Source organism: Sus scrofa, chromosome 14 (assembly GCF_054392235.1).
Source record: "Sus scrofa isolate SSC_HxYL_T2T_F1_AM1 chromosome 14, Sscrofa_HxYL_maternal_Yorkshire_Landrace_v2.0, whole genome shotgun sequence".
In the NCBI taxonomy this organism is placed as follows: Eukaryota; Metazoa; Chordata; class Mammalia; order Artiodactyla; family Suidae; genus Sus; species Sus scrofa.
Genome location: NC_139396.1, coordinates 137,081,312 through 137,098,894, shown reverse-complemented (window position 1 = coordinate 137,098,894; position 17,583 = coordinate 137,081,312). Strand labels below are relative to the sequence as shown.

The window sequence follows — 17,583 nt, the reverse complement described above, 5'->3', positions numbered from 1 at the left end:
GAAACAACCCAAATGTCCATCCACAGATGATTGAATTAGGAGGATGTGGTGTGTATATGTACACAATGGAATTCTATTTAGCCATAAAAAGAACAAAATAATGTCATTTGCTGTAACATGGATGGAACTAGAGGCTCTACTACTGAGTGAAGTAAGTCAGAAAGAGAAAGACAAATACCATGTGATATCACATATCTGGAATCTAATATATAGCACAAATGAACCTTTCCACAGAAAAGAAAATCATGGACTTGGAGAATAGACTTGTGGTTGCCAAGGGGGAGGGGGAGGGAGTGGGGTGGACGGGGAGCTTGGGGTTAGTAGATGCAGACTATCGCCTTCACAATGGATTAGCAATGAGATCCTGCTGTGTAGCACTGGGAACTTTGTCTAGTCACAAATGATGGAGCATGATAATGTGAGAAAAAAGAATGTATACATGTATGTGTAACTGGGTCACCATGCTATACAGTAGAAAATTGACAGAGCACTGTAAACCAGCTATAATGGAAAAAAATAAAAATCATTATACAAAAAAAAGAGATGTGGTATATATATATACAATAGAATACTACTCAGCCATAAAAAAGAACAAAGTAATGCCTCTTGCAGCAAACATGGATGCAACTAGAGATTCTCATACTAAGTCAGAAAGAGAAAGGCAAATACCACGTGATATCACTTATATATGGAAGCTAAAATATGGCACAAATGAACCTCTCTACAAAATAGAAAGACTCACAGACATGGAGAACAGACTTGTGATTTCCAAGGGGGAATGGGAGGGAGTAAGATAGACTGGGAGTTTGAAGATAGCAGATTCAAACTATTATATTTAGTATGGATAAGTAATGAGGTCCTACTGTATAGCACAGGGAACTATATCCAATCTCCTGGCATAGACCATGATGGAAGATAATATTTTAAAAAGAATATATATACACATATCACTTTGCTATACAGCAGAAGTTACCATACAGGGTTAATCGACTACGCTTTAATAAAAAATTTAAAAATTAAAAATTTAAATGAAAATCTGACCTGTAAAAAATTTCCCAGCATTAAAAAAAATGGAAGAATACAGCTGCAGAGCCCTAGGTTGGGGTAGAGAGCTGAGAAAATCTGATCGAAGGCATCATCCTGCAGCAGGTCTTTGAGTTAATAACTATCCACGCACATGAGTCACGTAAGTCTTTCTCCTATTTTTCCTCTGTTTCTGCCTCTCCTAGTTCAGGAGGCCCAGGCTCCAGGCAATAAAATGTGATCTCCCTTTTTCTTTATCCCTTAATCCCTTTGAGATTTTTCCCAGTAAAAAACATTTATGATTTTTATTGGGAAATTTTTTAAATCTTTATTATAAAGCGGACTATTTAGGGAACTCTCTGGTGGCACAGTGGGTTAAGGATCTGGTGTTGTCACTGCTGTGGGTTCAGCCAAAAAAAAAAAAAATTAAGTATTGAGAAGATAGGGAGATTTTTAAAAATGTAAAGCCACCTTCTCACCCTGAGAAGTAATATCCCTTTAAGTTGGGGTGAGCTTCCATTCTGCCTTTTTCTGTGCTTGAGTGTTTTCCAGTAAATAACTCACAAGGGCCAGTGGTGCAGTCACACAGCACATGGTTCCCCTGCAGGGCTAGAGCTGTGAACAGGCTGGCCCGTGAGAGACCTTGGCCCAGATCCTTGCAGCATTCTCTCAGAAACATTGTGCATTCTCTTCTGGAGACTCCCTAGGTTAGAGGCGGCTGGGGGCCCTTTGGCCACCCTCCCCTCCCTGAGACATTCTAGAATAGGAGAGAGAGGAACTCAGACCCTCCCAGGCCAGTTCTCTCCCCCCCGCCCAAACAGCACTTTGAGAGCAAAAGAGAAGTTTTCTGGGGTGCACACCAGTAGATTCACTCAGGCCAGATGCATCCTTCTTTCCCAGCAAGTTAAACACCCCCTGGCGGCCAGTGCTGAGCTGGGGCAAAACAGGAAGGATCCTGGAGACCAATGGCTTTGGCAGCTGCTGGGAATGTTCCCCCTAAATCTCCCTCTCGGGGCCAGTAGCCAAGAGCAGCGGGCTCATCACAACCATCCTGGCATGTTGTCATGGTAGCAGCTTTGCACTGGGAAACCCAGGGAAGCCAGATGTCACGAGAGTGGAGCCCCAGATTGGGCATAAAAAAAAAAAAAACTGTTACCAAAAATGGGGTCTAGCTGCTCATGTTCTAAAGCCAACAAAGAGGCAACATTGGTGGAAAGGGAAGTTTGCTTTATTTGGAGGCTGGCAAGTGGGACAGGGGGTGGGGTGGACCCCTGTTCAAAAGACGCCTCTCCCCCTCACCTGATTGCCCGCCTCCAAAATAAAGCAAATTTTCTTTCCACCAACGTTGCCTCTCTATTGGCTTTAGAGGGACCAACAGGTAGATGGCACATTTGGTAATAGTCTGACTTAAAATACAGGCTGAGTGGAAGTTCCCTTTGGTGCAGTGGGTTAAGGATCCAGCATTGCCACAGCCTTGGCACAGGCCGCAACTATGGCACAGCTCGCAACTGTGGCGCTGGTTCAGTCGCTGGTGCAGGAACTTCTACCTGCCACTGGTGCAGCCAAAAAAAAAAAAAAAAACAGGCTGACCGACACAATTCACTTTGTAGGTCCCATGGGTCCCTTAAGCTGCTGGGCTGTCATTCTTCAGAGAAATTGAAATGAGCCATGGTGAGTCCTGTGTCCTGCAGGTGAAGAGCAGGCAGATGGCAAGTCCCAGGGCAACCCCGGTGCTCCTGGGTGAGCGGCCGTGACCAAGGCTTCACTCACGCTGGTTCCTAGGAGTCTCCTGGGAATCCCAGGTGGGCCAGCCGGGCACAGGTCCATGCAAGGTGGCAACAAGTCCAGAAGGATACACACTGACGCAATGACAGGGAGACTCGGGGGGGTTTCAGGGAACACTTTCATGTTCTCTGTTTTGAAGTTGTTCATAATGGTGTGTTTAATCAGGAAAAAAAAAAAAAAAGGACATTTTCATTTTCTAAAAGTTATTTGAGAATATGGGAAGAAGGGTGGTCCGAGCAGCTGCCGCAGGCCAGTCGAGCTCCATGGAGACCAGAGGGGATTCCTGGGCCTCGGGGCTCCGAAGGATTCAGAAGGATGCTCACCTTGTGTGCTGCAGAGGGCTGGGGGGAGTTGCACTCATGACCATGAGGACCCACTGGTCCAGGCTGGATGGAGCAGGGCTCAGCAGGGTCAAGGCCATCCCAGTCCCCGAGGTTCTCCTTCGCGCAGGGGTAGCCCTGGACTGGGAGTGAGGGATGCAGATGGATGACGATGGAGGGAGAGCCTGAGTAGGTGGGGTCTGGATGCCTCACCACCTCCAGCCAATGCCCACTGATCTCCGACACCAGGAACAGAGCCCTGGGTTCCTGCAGCTGCCTCCACGCCTCTCCCTGAGTCAGGCTGCCAGTGTTGGGGTTTGGGGGCCAATAAGACAGGGTGCTATGGGGCAGGCTGCAGACAAGGAAGAGAGAAAGATCGGAAGAGGCCGCAGCACAGAGAGAGGGACAGAATGAGAGAGAGACCCAGGGGGAGAGATGGAGAGAGATTAAGAACAGGACCTACATTCCATTCACTTCCTAGGAGCTGAGGGAGGCCAGGTCCAGGTCGAGGAGTCGGGAGAGAGACGAGAGCTAGAGAGGAAGAGACGGATCTGAGGGTCAAAGTCACAGAGAACAAACATCCGTTGCCCTTGCGATGTGCTTGGTACCCCGCTGGAGGCAGCCAGGACGGGCAGGTGCAGGTTCTGTCCTCGCTGGGAGAACTGTGCCCACACTGGGAGAGAGGAGCCGCAGGCTAGTGTGGCCTTTTCAAAGGCCGAATGGGAGGTAGAGGCACCCACGGAGCTGAGGTCCTGGGGGGGGAGGGGGCTTGGTGAAAGGGCTGCATCTGAGTTGCCTCCTGAAGAGCAGGTGCGAGGAAAGGCCGCAGGTTCTCCAGTGGGGATGGGAGGACACCACTATGTATGGCTAGGTGGGCCTTGAATGCCAAGCTAAGGAGGCTGAGTGGGCCCCAGTCACACTTGAGCAGAGCAGTGACATAGTGGGAGCTGTGCTTTCAGAAGACCTGGGCCCATCAGTGGCCAGACCTGAAGGGCAGCAGAATAAAGTGGATTCCAGAAAAGGTTGCAGGCACCCGCTGACCCCTCCAGCCCCATCTCCCAACACTCCCAGTCTGTCACTACATTCAAGCAACCCCAAACGGCCCATCCACACCTGGCTGCTTCTCACCTCCGAGCCCTACTTGCCCAGGTGGTGCCTTGTCTGTAAGGCCTTGCCTTCCACGACCGGGCCAGATGCTGAAACAGAAGGTAAACTCTCTCAGGGGACGTCTCTTCTGGGAAGACTTCAGGCAGATAAGGCACCCCTCCTGGCTCCTCCCAGCATGAAAGCCTGCACAAAAACTCCCTGGGCTCAGCTGAGGGAAGTCATGTTTTTGGCCAAAACCAGACAATGTAATTGGCTCCCTCAGCACCATGACCCTGCCACACCCAGAATTTGCCTGTCCCCCACCAGGAGCCTCACCAGCTGTCAGGCCCCAGTATCCAAACCCTGAAGGGAGGAGGGAATGGGCTGGGGAGGGCCAGAGGGACAGGGTGGGGCCCATTTGCCTAGGCTGGCTTGTCACAGAGCAGTGACTGGTTCCCTCAGAGAGGAGGGGAGCGGCACGGGGGGACCTCTAGCTGGGAAGGAAGCCTTGGTGGAGAGAACCTCCCTCTACCTTACATCCTTGGCTGGGTGGGGGCCTGGACCCCGCCACCTCCTTGTCCCCTCAGGCCCTTGGAAGAGAAGAAAGGACCTCCCACAGCTCCAGGCTCGCCCCCAGTTGTGGCCTGGCATTGACCAGGAAAGTGGCTGAGGCCTTGCTGCCCCAACCCCGGCCGCAGCTATGGATAAATTCCGCATGCTCTTCCAGCACTTCCAGTCCAGCTCCGAGTCAGTGATGAACGGCATCTGCCTGCTGCTGGCCGCGGTCACGGTCAAGCTGTACTCCTCCTTCGACTTCAACTGCCCCTGCCTGGCGCGCTACAATGCCCTCTATGGCCTGGGCCTGCTGCTCACTCCCCCGCTCGCCCTCTTCCTCTGTGGCCTCCTGGCCAACCGGCAGTCCGTGGTGATGGTTGAGGAGTGGCGCCGGCCCACGGGGCACCGGAGGAAGGACCCAGGCATCATCAGGTGCGGCCCCACCTCACCAGCTACCCGTGGGTATTGTCCCCCAAGGGTCCCCATGGGTGTTGTTAGGGCTCTCCCACCCACCCACCCCAAAATCTCTAAAAGGGATGCCCCCTACCTTCCCCTAGGAAATGACACCAAGGTATCATCCGTTCACAGAGACCCATTTGCCAGTTTCCACTCTGGAAACAGATTTTTTTTTTTTTTTTCTGTTTTGGCCACCCCACAGCATATGGAGTTCCCCGGGGCCAGGGATCAGATCTGAGCCATAGTTGCAACCTAAGCTGCACCTGCAGCAATGCTGGATCCCTAACCCACTGTGCCGGGCTGGGTATCAAACCTTCGTCCCAGTGCTCCCAAGACACCCCTGATCCCATTGCGCCACAGCAGGAACTCCTGGAAACAGATATTTCTGTTCCTGTCATCTGTTACCTTTCTGTGGCCAGTGCTGGCGACGCATGCATGATACAGGATTCCCGGGAATTATCCAGGTCACATCTGTTGTGCTGGCCGAGGTTTATAACTCCCCACATGCAAGAAGGATCATCCTACGATGTGTGTAGCTGAATTGCATGTACAAGAGGCATGATGGCTTGAAGGCTGTATCCCCTCCCCTGCAAACTCCCCAAGGGCCAGAACTTCATCTGCTGTATCATTGCATCCTCAGAGCCTTGGCGCCCTCTATCAAGGTCAGTTGACGGAGCTGAGCAATTCGTAATACTCCCTGGCCAGCTGTTAGCCAAGCTCTGTGCCAAGTGCTTATGTGTGCACAGCCTCTGAACTCTCACCTTGGCCCTGGGTCTGCTCCTGGACTGGACCTACTTTCAAGGATAAGGGACCTGAGGCACAGAGAGGTTAAGTCACTTCTCTGAGCTCCCACAGCTAGGAAGAGGCTCTGATTCAAACACAGCCTAAGCCAGAATCACTGCCCTTAGTGTTTTGGACAAAATCTCTAAGTGCTCTAGATCTGTGGGCAGTGGCAGGATGGGCTTTGCAGGTTTCACAATCTTTTCCTGTCCCCTAGTCTTTGACATAGACAATCCAGCTGTTCTCAAGGGCATGTAATGTAACCTCATCACAAGTCCTCATTCCCACCTTCTAACCACATTGCCCACAGAGAAAATGCTGGAGCTGCCCCTGCCTACAACGTCTTTATAATTCACCACTGGGCAGGCCATGTGTGTGCGCGCGCGCACACACACACACACACACACACACACAGCCAGCACGCATCATCTTACGGATGGTATACAATCCAAGTTGAAAACATCTTCATTCTGCTACAAGCAGCCTCTGGGGACTCCATGCTTCCTCTGGGGATTCAGCCATGCAGGGAAGGTCACACGCACTAAGTGTGCCCTTTATCTTTTCCTCTGGGGTCTAGTGGGTACAGCTCCACTGGGCTCCAGTCCTGTGACCCACCCCCACCTAGGTCACTAGGTGGGCAGAGAAGGTCAAGAGAGGCACCTGGGGACAGTCAGAGGGTGGGCTCCCTGGCTGCCATGGGGAGGTGTTTGAGATGCTGCCTCTATTTTGCTTAGTGTAAGCTCCCCCTGAACGCAGGCTCTGGAGGAATGTGACACTAAGTAGGCAACTGGGGCTCAGTCCTTCTGGGAACCACCATCTGAGAGCGAGTAGAATACCCCTTAGAATTACCCCACTGGGGGTCCCTGAAGCTGGGGCATTTATTCCCCAGGCCCCGCCCTCTTGGGCTGAAGGTGGATGTGGGGGTTGTGAACCCTCCAGCACTTCCAGCCTCCCACTCTGGGAGCAGGGACCCTCCCAGGGCCCCAGGCAGAGCCACGCAGGCCCTCCACATGAATAGGAGCTGACCGTCAAAGCTCTAGATGCTTCTGACCCGAACAAAGCAGCAACAGAGTCACTACAAAGCCTAGAGCAGGAAGAACATCAGCTCCCTGGTGTTCTGGTCCTGGGACTCCTGGGACTCCTGAGACGCCCAGCCCTGTGTCTTCCCTGCGCTCTGCTGCTGGGACCTCTGCGGTGGGAGCTGCAGCCCTTCCTTTGATGTAACCATGCCTGGTATTTCCCAGCCCTCCTGGGAAGTCCGTCCTTGCATCTCACCTGTGGCCTTCCTGCTGCAGCTGAATCCAGGCTGCCCTTTGTGACCCCTCCCTTCTTCTGCTCCCAGGTATATGTGCTCCTCTGTGCTGCAGAGAGCGCTGGCCGCCCCCCTAGTCTGGATCCTCCTGGCCCTCCTAGATGGAAAGTGCTTCGTGTGTGCCTTCAGCAGCTCTGTGGACCCCGAGAAGTTTCTAGACTTTGCCAACATGACTCCCAGCCAGGTGCAGCTCTTTCTGGCCAAGGTGCCCTGCAAGGAGGATGAGCTGGTCAGGAACAGCCCCGCTCGGAAGGCAGTATCTCGCTACCTGCGGTGCCTGTCACAGGTAATCCAGAAGGTCCTCTCCCAGCCCTGGAAAACATCCTGCCTAGGTTCTGAGGGACAGGGTTGCGGAGGTACAGATGGTTTCCTGTGGCCCCTCTCAATGCTGCAGACACAGCCTCAGAGCAAGGGGTCCCCCAGGGGATCCGGAGCATGAGCCACACACAGGACAGCATCAGGCCTTAGAAGTGGGCACTTTGCCCACAACGCTGACTCACCCCAGGGCGGACCCGCCCCCAGGCTGGATGGCAGGAAAATGCTGGAGGCATACTGCTCTGCCCTGCCCCCAATCCATACACATATTCTTCTGCCACTCAGAACTGATACCAATTACATTCACTGGGCACGCATGTGTCAGGCACTGTCTTAACCATTCCACATGTATCACTGCCTCTAATTCTCAAAATAGCCCTAGTTGGGGATGCAGTCACATTCATCCCATTTTGCAGGTGAGGAAACTGAGGCTCTGAGAGTTGCGTTTACAAGGCCCAAGTCACACAGTTTGTAAGAGGCTGGGCAGGGATCTGAGATGCCATTCCCCCAAACCCTCTTGTTCACCTCCTTCCAATGCAGGTCCTCCCCAGATGCTCAGAGCCCCACAGGGCACAGAACCCAGTATTCTGTGGCAAACCCCAGGCCCACCCCGAGCCCAGACCCCAGATTCTACCCTGCCCACTCCCAGAGCCCGGCCTGGGCCACGTCTCCAGAAAGCGTTTAGATGAATCAACAGCATGCAGAGCATCATGGGAGCTACAGCCCGGCTTGCTAGGGAGGTGGGACAGGCTGGTGGCAAATGCAGGCCTGTGGAGTGGTGGAAAGAGGACCAGCGCTCAGGACACACTTGATTCTGCTTCAGACTGTGACCTTGGCCACATCCCATCCCCTCTGGGCCTCAGTTTCTCTTGCAAAATAAAGGAAGGTTTGGTCTCCTTACCCAGATGGTCCCTGTGGACATGACAATGTAGGTTTTCACTGGTTCACTGGAAAGAACGTAGAATTCTCAGTCAGACCAGGGTTTGCATCCTGACTCAGCTGCAAATGATCAGTCACATTAAATGCTCCTGAGGAAAACACACAGTATTTTTAATTGGTGGGGGGAGGGGGACCCTGTAAGAGGCCGAATGAGAGAACTCTGTCAATCACATCTACAAATGAGAAGGATTCCAATCTGTCTTTGTGGGTTTGGGTTTTTTTTTTTTGTTTTTTGTTGTTGGTATTTTTAGAGCTGCACCCTAGGCATATATATATGGAAGTTCCCAGGCTAAGGGTCAAATCAGAGCTACAGCTGCCAGCCTACACCATGGATCCGAGCTGAATCTTTGACCTACATCACAGCTTACAGCAACGCCAGATCACTGGCCCAACGAGTGAGGCCCGGGATTGAGCCCACATCCTCATGGATACTAATCCGATTCGTTTCCGCTGCACCACGTTGGGAACTCCCTGTCTTTGTGGTTTGGAGGAGTGATTCTTCTGCTCCAGGGCCACACAGTTGGTCTTTTTTTTTTTTTCTTTTTAGGGCCACACCTGTGGCACATGGATGTTCCCAGGCTAGGGGTCAAATCAAAACTGCAGCTGCCAGCCTATGCCATAGCCACAGCAATGCCAGGTCCAAGCCATTGCTCACAGCAACGCTGGATCCTTAACCCACTGAGTGAGGCCAGGAATCAAACCTGCAGCCTCATGGATACCAGCTGGGTTCTTAACCATCTGAGCCACGATGGGAACTCCTACACAGTTGGTCTCAAGCGAGACCTTGAAGAGAGGATACCTTTGGATGGGCCAAGCGGGGAGGAGTTGGCCAGGTGAGGGGCTCCAGCCTCAGAGAACTGCTTCAGGCTTTTCCTCACTCTTGGTCTGGAACACTGCTCCCTGTTCCTATCCTGTAAACTGCTACTCATCTTCCAGGCCTCAGCCTCAACCTCACTGTTCTCTGAGCACTCAGGTTCAGGTTGGCTGTTCCTTCCCTACATACTCATCCCTCGATATGGAACTTAGCCAGTCATCCCCAATTTCTTTGTTTCTTCCACTAAAGTGTGAGCTCTATGAGAGCAAAGCTGGAGTCCCCAGTGTCTCCTGTAAAATATAGGATGAATGGATGCACAGACAGGATGGATAAACATATGTAAGCACAGATGAAGAACCGCATATAAAGATGAAAAGACGATGGATGGATGGATGGATGGCAGTGCAAAGGAGGCAAAACTGTACCTCCACCCATCTTAGATTTTCAGCTAAAACACTAACAAAAAGCAATATTAACAGGAGGAAAGCAAACAGTTTAGTCACATGTGTAGAGCTCATCATGCAGGAGAAAGCTGAAAGAAAGAGTAACTTATGGCAGTGGCCTCTCACCCTCAACCAAGAGCAATTCCTTTGTAGAGAAAGGACGGGACAAAAGACAGCAGTTTTATGCTTCCAAGGGTGGAAACTGTGGGAAGGTGAATAAATCCATGGGAGGAAGCTAGGGAAGGAAGCTTTGTTTATAGATTTTCCTGGTGACGTCTCTGGGCTCATAAGAGTCTGTCTTCTGTAAAAGTGGGATTTGTATCCTGTCTTTAGGTAGAAAAGGGGAGGGTGGGGAGAGCTGTTCCTATGGGTGCTGCTGCTTAAAGGTCTTCAGCTCAAAATAATTTTTAGTCAAAGAGGGATATTTGAGCCATATGTCACATAATCTGGTTCCCTTCAGGAGGAAAGCTAGGGGGATGAACGGCAGGTGGATGAATGGTTGCATAGATAAGTGGAAGGTAGGATGAGACTATGGGAACACAAATGGATGGGAGGATAGGTGGCTGGAAAGGAGGATGGATGATGAACAAAAGGAAGGATGGTGGAGAAGATGGCTGGATAGGAAGATTTTATATATAGTTAGATTTTGAGGATGGATGACTGGATAGGTGGAGAAATAGTTGAATAGAAAACGGGAGTTCCCGTCATGGCTCAGTGGTTAACGAACCCAACTAGCATCTGTGAGGATGCGGGTTTGATCTCTGGCCTCCCTCAGTGGGTTATGGATCCGGCATTGCCGTGAGCTGTGGTGTAGGTCACAGACATGGCTCAGATCCGGCATTGCTGTGGCTGCGGCATAGGCGGGTGGCTACAGCTCCGATTGGACCCTTAGGGTGTGGCCCTAAAAAGAAGGATTCAGAAGGATGCTCACCTAAAAATAAAGGGAAAAAAAGAAGAAAGAAAAAGGAAATGGATGCAAGGATGAAAGAATGAACTGGAGGGGGGAGGGGGGATCAAGGTGGTTGGTAGGATGAATTACTAAATGGGAAGATGGATAGATTTGAGGAAGGATGGGAGGGATAAGGAAAAGGAGAGACTTTGGAACCCTCTTGCCACACTGTATGATTCCTGTATCCCGCCACACTCATCCTCGTCTTCCCCCACCCCGACTCCAGGCCATCGGCTGGAGCATCACCCTGCTGCTGATCGTCGTGGCTTTCCTGGCCCGCTGCTTGAGGCCCTGCTTCGACCAGACAGTCTTCCTGCAGCGCAGATACTGGAGCAACTATGTGGACCTGGAGCAGAAGCTCTTCGATGAGACGTGCTGTGAGCATGCGCGGGACTTTGCTCACCGCTGCGTGCTGCACTTCTTCGCCAGCATGCAGAGTGAGATGCGGGCCCGCGGGCTGCGCCGGGACTCAGCCAGCCAAGACCCAGAGCCCCTGGAGATGCCTGAGCCCCCCGAGGGCCTGGACGGCGGAAGCAGGAAGGCCCACCTGCGGGCAGTCTCCAGTAGGGAGCAGGTGAACCACCTCCTGAGCACCTGGTACTCCCGCAAACCACCACTTGACCTCCTGGCATCCCCTGGGCTCTGGGGGGGTGGCCTGAGCCACCGCACCCCCACTGTGGCCCCAGGCACCAGGCTGTCCCAGCACACCGATGTGTAAGGACGCTGGCCGTGTCCCCACTTGAGACACCCTTGTTGACAAGGGTCTGAGGGCTTTGCAGGCGGTGAGCGCCACAAGGCAAAGCAGGGCACCCTAGCCCTTGTTGGCCTCCTTCCCCCAAAGAGCCCAATCTCACCTTTCTGGGCATGGCCTCCTGTGTGCTCTAAAGCTCTGCTTCACAGATGCAAGTGTGCTCACCATTCACATGAGCTCTGGTTAAAGGCAGATTTGGATTCAGGGCATCCAGGACTGGGTCTGAAACTGCAGTTCTAACAAGCTCCCAGGTGATACTGATGTTTCCAATCAGTGGACCAAACTGAGTAGCAAGAATCTAAATAGATCTGCCATGGTTTCTGGGTCCTAGGTGTCCAGATTATAAATTACTTAATATAGAATTTATTTCTAAATTTAATTTTAAATTTAAAATAATAACAGTGACAACAGCCCACATGTGTATGGTGCTATGTGCTAACTTCTTTCCAAATATAACTCATTTCATCCTCATGATAACCTAGTGACATAGGATGGTTAGTAGCCCCATTTTTTAAAGGAGAAAACTGAGGCATAAAAGGTTAAAGTGCCTGAGGTCATCCATGTAAGAGCTGGAATTCGATCCCAAGGTCTAGGGCCTAGCTGGTGTGTGTGTTTCAGGGCTCTGGCTGGGCTCCCTGCAGCTCCTCCACCGAGGTTCTCTTGGCGAGCTCCAGCACGCTCTGTTTGCTCAGGTCCTCTTACAAGTCCTAATCAGTGCCACTTGCTGACTATTGCAGATGAATAGTTTTATATCATCCTGGCAAGAGGATTTTTCTGTTTTTGAATGTCAAGGGGGCCAACCTTTCCAGCTCCCATCTATCCCAGTTCCACCAATTCTCTTCCTAACCCACCACGGCTGAGCAGCCCTTCAAGATGCAGCTCCTCTGTCAGCCCAGTCTTCTACTCACCTCCAGTTAGCAGGTGCTTCCTCCCTCGCCTCTCCACTCTCCAGCCTCCCCACCACCTGCCGCCTGACCCCTGAGCTCAGTGTCTCCTTCTAAGGCTGCCTCCTTCCCCAGGGGTATCTACCCGCTGCCCTCAGCAAGAAGCTGGCACCCTGGTAAGGATTTCCCCGGGGTACACAGTATATAAACCAGATCGACAAATCAGGGTACAAACCAGGTGTCTACTCAGCCACAAACATCTCCACACTGAACAAGCACCCCAGGTGATTCTGCAAACCCCATTGTTTAAAAACTTCTGGGCCAAGTATGGGTGTGTGGTCTGACAAAGGGATGAAGACCCTTGAAACACCAGGGTTAAATCTTGCTGGAAGAATAGCCACTCAACCTCTGGCAGCCCAAACAGGAAGGGCTGGGGAAGATCTAGCCTGTGAGCTCCTCTGGGTCTCTGCCCCTCCACGATGACTCAACCACACACACACCACATCCTGCTCTGATGGTGGCCACGGATGTGCAAAGGCTTGGTTTCACCCCATGATCTTCTGGCCTCAGGGTGTGGGGGCAGTACAGGGGTCCCTGGATGCCCCCTGGAGCCCAGCCCCTCCATATCAGGTGATCTCTACTCTCCTAGGTGTTTGCCAAGCAACATTGTAGGACAGGAAAATCTCTGCAGCTCAGCCTCCCCCCTCCTATCCTGCTGTGGTCAGGCCATGCAAATGTCTGAAATGGTACTGGGGCAGGGCAGGGCAAGATTTAGGCAAAGTGTTAGCCCGGATTGGTGGGGTAGGGAGGAGGGAGCCCGGTCAGCAAGGGTGAGCTCCCAGCCCAGGAAAAGGAGTCTCAGGGACCCTAACTTGCACTGCAAGGAAGCAGTATCTGGACCAGTAAAAAGCCACCAACTGCAAGCAATACGTTTGCCTTCTTATGCTGAGCATTTATAGAGTGCTTACTGCCTAGAAAGCACTGTGCCAGGAGTGGGAAAGAGAGGATACACAGATGATATGCCCCCCCCCCTCAAAAAGCTTGCCATCTACTAGAGGGACAGAGATGGGTACAGAAATCACTATAATCTGAAGCAGAAGGTGTAAGTGATATGATAGAGTTAAGCCACGTGCTGCAGAGATTGGGCATGGAGACTAATGCTTCAGGTGGGCGATCAGGGAAGGCTTCATCGGGATGGGTCTTGAAGGATGGGGAGAGAGATGGGGTGGAAGAACAGAGTACCTGCACGGAGGAAACAGAAGAGCAAAGGCATAGAGAAAGGGGCAGCTTTTTTTCATTTATTCATTCAACAAACATTGACGGAATTCCTAGAATACCAGAGAGCGGGACAGACAGACGTGGTCCTGTCTTAGTGGAGATTCCCCATCCAGTCTGGAGGGGAGATTAAGACATGAGCTGGTGAACAAACAAGCAAATGCAGAATGTACAGTCCAGCCTGGCCAAAGGGAAGGACCTTGACCAGAGAGCAGAGCAGTCAACTCCAAGTGAGTCCCAGCAAAAGACACTCCCTGAGCCCTACATCCAGTGACATATTCTTGGGTCCTGAGCCTTCGGCCTCAAATGCATCCCTACCCTCTTCAGTCTCCAAATGATATGGAGGATCTGCTCTTCTCCCCGCATCCCCACTCAGGAGGAGCCGACACAGGAGGCAAGTCCAGACCCAGAGTGGGGAGGGCTGTCTTGCTGCCTCCTCGCAAGATTATCTTGGTCCAAGGCTCACTGCTCTCCTTGATTCACCTTCCTACGCAATATTTGTTCATGCAGCACTTATTAACTGAGCATCTCCTAAACCAGCCACACTGTGCAGAGCCCTGGTGTCCTAGCAGTAACACAAAACAGATGTGGACCTTCAGGCTTTATGGGCTAATAGAAGCCCCACATGAAATAAACACACCCTCCTAAACAAGGAACGAACTGAAATCCATGCTGTGAAGAGGCCAATGGGGTCGGGGGAGGGCCATGAAAACCTGGATCAGCAGGACTCATCTAAGCTGCAGGTTTAGGAACTTCTCTGAAGAAGAGCCATTACATCAAGATTTAGAGGAATTTCTCAGATGAAGAGTAGAGGGAGAACCATTCTAGGAATGTGCAAACATGTGCAAAGGTCCCGAGATGGGAAGAGGTTGCTCCTGTTTGAGGAACTGAAAGCAGCCATGCGAGCTGGCCGGTAGACTTGGGGAGGAGAGTGGCCCCGGGGCCAGCTCTCACACGGCCACATAGGCCCTGTAAAGGAGTTTGGACTTCAGCCATTAAAGGGAATTAAGTATGTGCTAATTTAATCAGATGTGTTAAACTCTCTCACTGCCCGCAGCCTGGGAGCAGCCTGATAGGAGCCCGGTGTGGACCGTAGAAGGCAGGAAGAGCTGATGAAGCCTGGGTCCAGGTGGAGATGGAGAGAAGGAGCAGGTTAGCAGCATTGGGGAGGTGGGATGGACTCCGGGTGCTCTTGTTTGTCTATGTCCTGCTTAAAATAAATGCAGAGAGCAGACCAGCCTGGAGTAGTCGGGTTAGACCAGGATGTAAAAATAAAACACAGTAAAGAGTTCCTGCTGTGGCTCAGCAGGTTAAAAATTCGATTAGTATCCAGTTTAAAAAAAAAAAAAAAAAAAAAAAAAAAAAGGGAGTTCCCATTGTGACTCAGCAGCAACAAACCCACCTAGTATCCATGAGGAAGCGGGTTCAATACCTGGCCTTGCTCAGTGGATTAAGGATCCAGCATTGCAGTGAGCTGTGGCGTAGGTCGCAGATGAGGCTTGGATCCCAGGTTGATGTGGCTGTGGCACAGGCCAGTGGCTACAGCCCCAATTAGACCCCTAGTCTGGGAACTTCCATATGCCGCAAGTGTGGCCGTAAAAAGCCAAAAAAAAAAAGGAATCTGACTATTATCCATAAAGGTTGAGGGTTCGATTCCTGGTCTTGCTCAGTGGGTTAAAGGATTGCGCATTGCCGCGAGCTGTGGCGTATTTTGCAGATGCAGCTTGGATCTGGCATTGCTGTGGCTGTGGCATAGGCTGGCAGCTGTAGCTCTAATTGGACCCCTAGCCCAGGAACTTCCATATACTGCAGGTGATACCAGAAAGATGATATTGGAATCCGGTTCTTGTTCATGGCAGTTGAAGAAATGAACTCCACAAACACACAGGCAGCAAGCAAGCAAAGTTTTTTTGTTTTTTGTTTGTTTGTCTTTTTTTGCCATTTCTTGGGCCACTCCCGCAGCATATGGAGGTTCCCAGGCTAGGGGTCAAATTGGAGCTGTAGCCACCAGCCTACACCACAGCCACAGCAACGCAGTGATCAGAGCCGCATCTACAACCTACACCACAGCTCACAGCAATGCCGGATCCCTAACCCACTGAGCAAAGCCAGGGGTCGAACCCGCAACCTCATGGTTCCGAGTTGGATTTGCTAACCACTAAGCCACGACGGGAACTCCAGCAAAGTTTTTATTCAAGGAAAGCAGATCGCTCCCAGGGTTTCTGGGTGGGGGGGGGGGGAAAGAAGAGCCCCCTTTCTCTATTGTCCCATAGGGGTTTTTATTCCTTAAAGTTGGGGGAGGGTACCAACATGGGGTCCAGAAAGATGTGGTTTTCTCCCATTGGCCTTGTTCAATTACCCATATCAGTTCTTGTCCAACAGGGTCTTGGGGTGGAAATGTCCCGTAAGTCTCATAGTTTCTTTGCCCTTTCCTTCCTGTAAACTGAGGCACGGGGGATTAGGGATTGATGTCCATCTGGGTGTAGGTACACTCCCTATAGTAAACAAGGCCTGTGGGGATGTTACTCCCTGGAGCCCTTAAGCCACAAATGTTCATCAATGGCCATATCAAAGAATGCATCGAAGCCCATGCTCCTACACCGATTACCTGAGTTAATACTCTGCTTCACAGGTGCAGCCCTCTCCCCCCCAAAAAAGCAGTCAAAACCAAAATATCAGTGCCCTGCACAACATAGAGAGATTTCTCACTTACGCAAAGTCTGAAGCAGATAAACAAGGGAGGCAGTTAGGGAGAAGGGAGTCTCCCCTGCTCACTGGGGGACCCAGCTGACGGAGGTGGAACGCTGCGTATACCCCAGATCCCGAGACAAAGAAGTGAGTAGGAGCTGTTTGTGCACAAGTTGCTGCCAAGAAACACCAGGAAGGGACAGAGGAAGTGATACAGGAAAGGGAAGAAAGCCAGTGACAGCTGCAGAGCTGGTCAGTCACCACGGTGGGCAACTCTAAGAGCCCATGCCCCAGAGTCATCCCGGCTGAGAGGGAGGGATTATTGTCACTGTTGGGGGCACCTCTACCTTGCCTGGGGCCAAGTGTCTCAAGTGTGTTGTGAGCAGCCTTCAAAAGTAGAATAGGTTGGGCACAAATAAACAAAGAGATTACATCAAACAAAAAAGCTTTTGCGCAGAAAATCAGCAAAACTAAAAGGCAACCTACTGAAGAGAAGATGTTTGCAGATGATATATCCGATGAGGGTTAATATCCAAACTATACAAAAAATTTATCCAACACAATATAAAAAAAAAAAAACTGGTTAAAAAATGGGCAGAGGGGAGTTCCCATCGTGGCTCAGTGGTTAGTGAATCCAACTAGGAACCATGAGGTTGCGGGTTTGATTCCTGGCCTCACTCAGTGGGTTAAGGATCTGGCGTTGCCGTGAGCTGTGGTCGCAGACACGGCTCGGATCCTGCGTTTCTGTGGCTCTGGTGTAGGCCAGTAGGTGCATCTCCGATCCAACCCCTAGCCTGGGAACCTCCATATGCCACGGGAGGGGCCCAAGAAATGGCAAAAATCCAAAAAAAAAAAAGCGGAGGACCCGATATAGACATTGTTCCAAAGACATACAGATGGCCAACAGTCCCATGAAAAGATGCTCAAGGTCGATAATCGTCAGGGAAATGCAAGGCATACACACCATGAGGTATCACCTCACGCTTGGCAGAATGGCTGTCCTCAAAAAGACAACAAATAACAAGTGTTGGTGAGGGAAAAAGGGAACTCTCATGCACTGTTGGTGGGAATGTAAATTGGTGCAGCCGTGGAAGACAATATGGAAATCTCTCAAAAAATTTAAAAAATAGAAATACTATATGATCCAGCAATTCCACTCTTGGATATTTATCTGAAAAAAACACTGATTTGAAAAGATATGTGCACCC

General features: G+C 51.2%; 1 protein-coding gene across 1 annotated transcript; it reads left to right on the top strand.

The window, feature by feature from the left end:
* The first annotated feature begins 4,914 nt into the window (after window positions 1-4,914).
* CALHM3 (calcium homeostasis modulator 3) lies at window positions 4,915-11,579 on the top strand. Its single transcript, XM_021073163.2, has 3 exons — window positions 4,915-5,201; window positions 7,348-7,603; window positions 11,004-11,579. The coding sequence occupies exons 1-3, from the start codon at window positions 4,915-4,917 to the stop codon at window positions 11,493-11,495; spliced, it is 1,035 nt and encodes a 344-aa protein (XP_020928822.1). The 3' UTR covers window positions 11,496-11,579.
* The last annotated feature ends 6,004 nt before the right edge of the window (window positions 11,580-17,583 follow it).

Excerpts from the sequence above, each read along its gene's own strand:
- CALHM3 (XM_021073163.2), top strand. The coding sequence starts at position 4,915 with ATGGATAAATTCCGCATGCTCTTCCAGCACTTCCAGTCCAGCTCCGAG. Across the intron at positions 5,202-7,347 it reads AAGGACCCAGGCATCATCAG|GTATATGTGCTCCTCTGTGC; the intron begins GTGCGGCCCCAC and ends TTCTGCTCCCAG. Across the intron at positions 7,604-11,003 it reads ACCTGCGGTGCCTGTCACAG|GCCATCGGCTGGAGCATCAC; the intron begins GTAATCCAGAAG and ends CCCCGACTCCAG.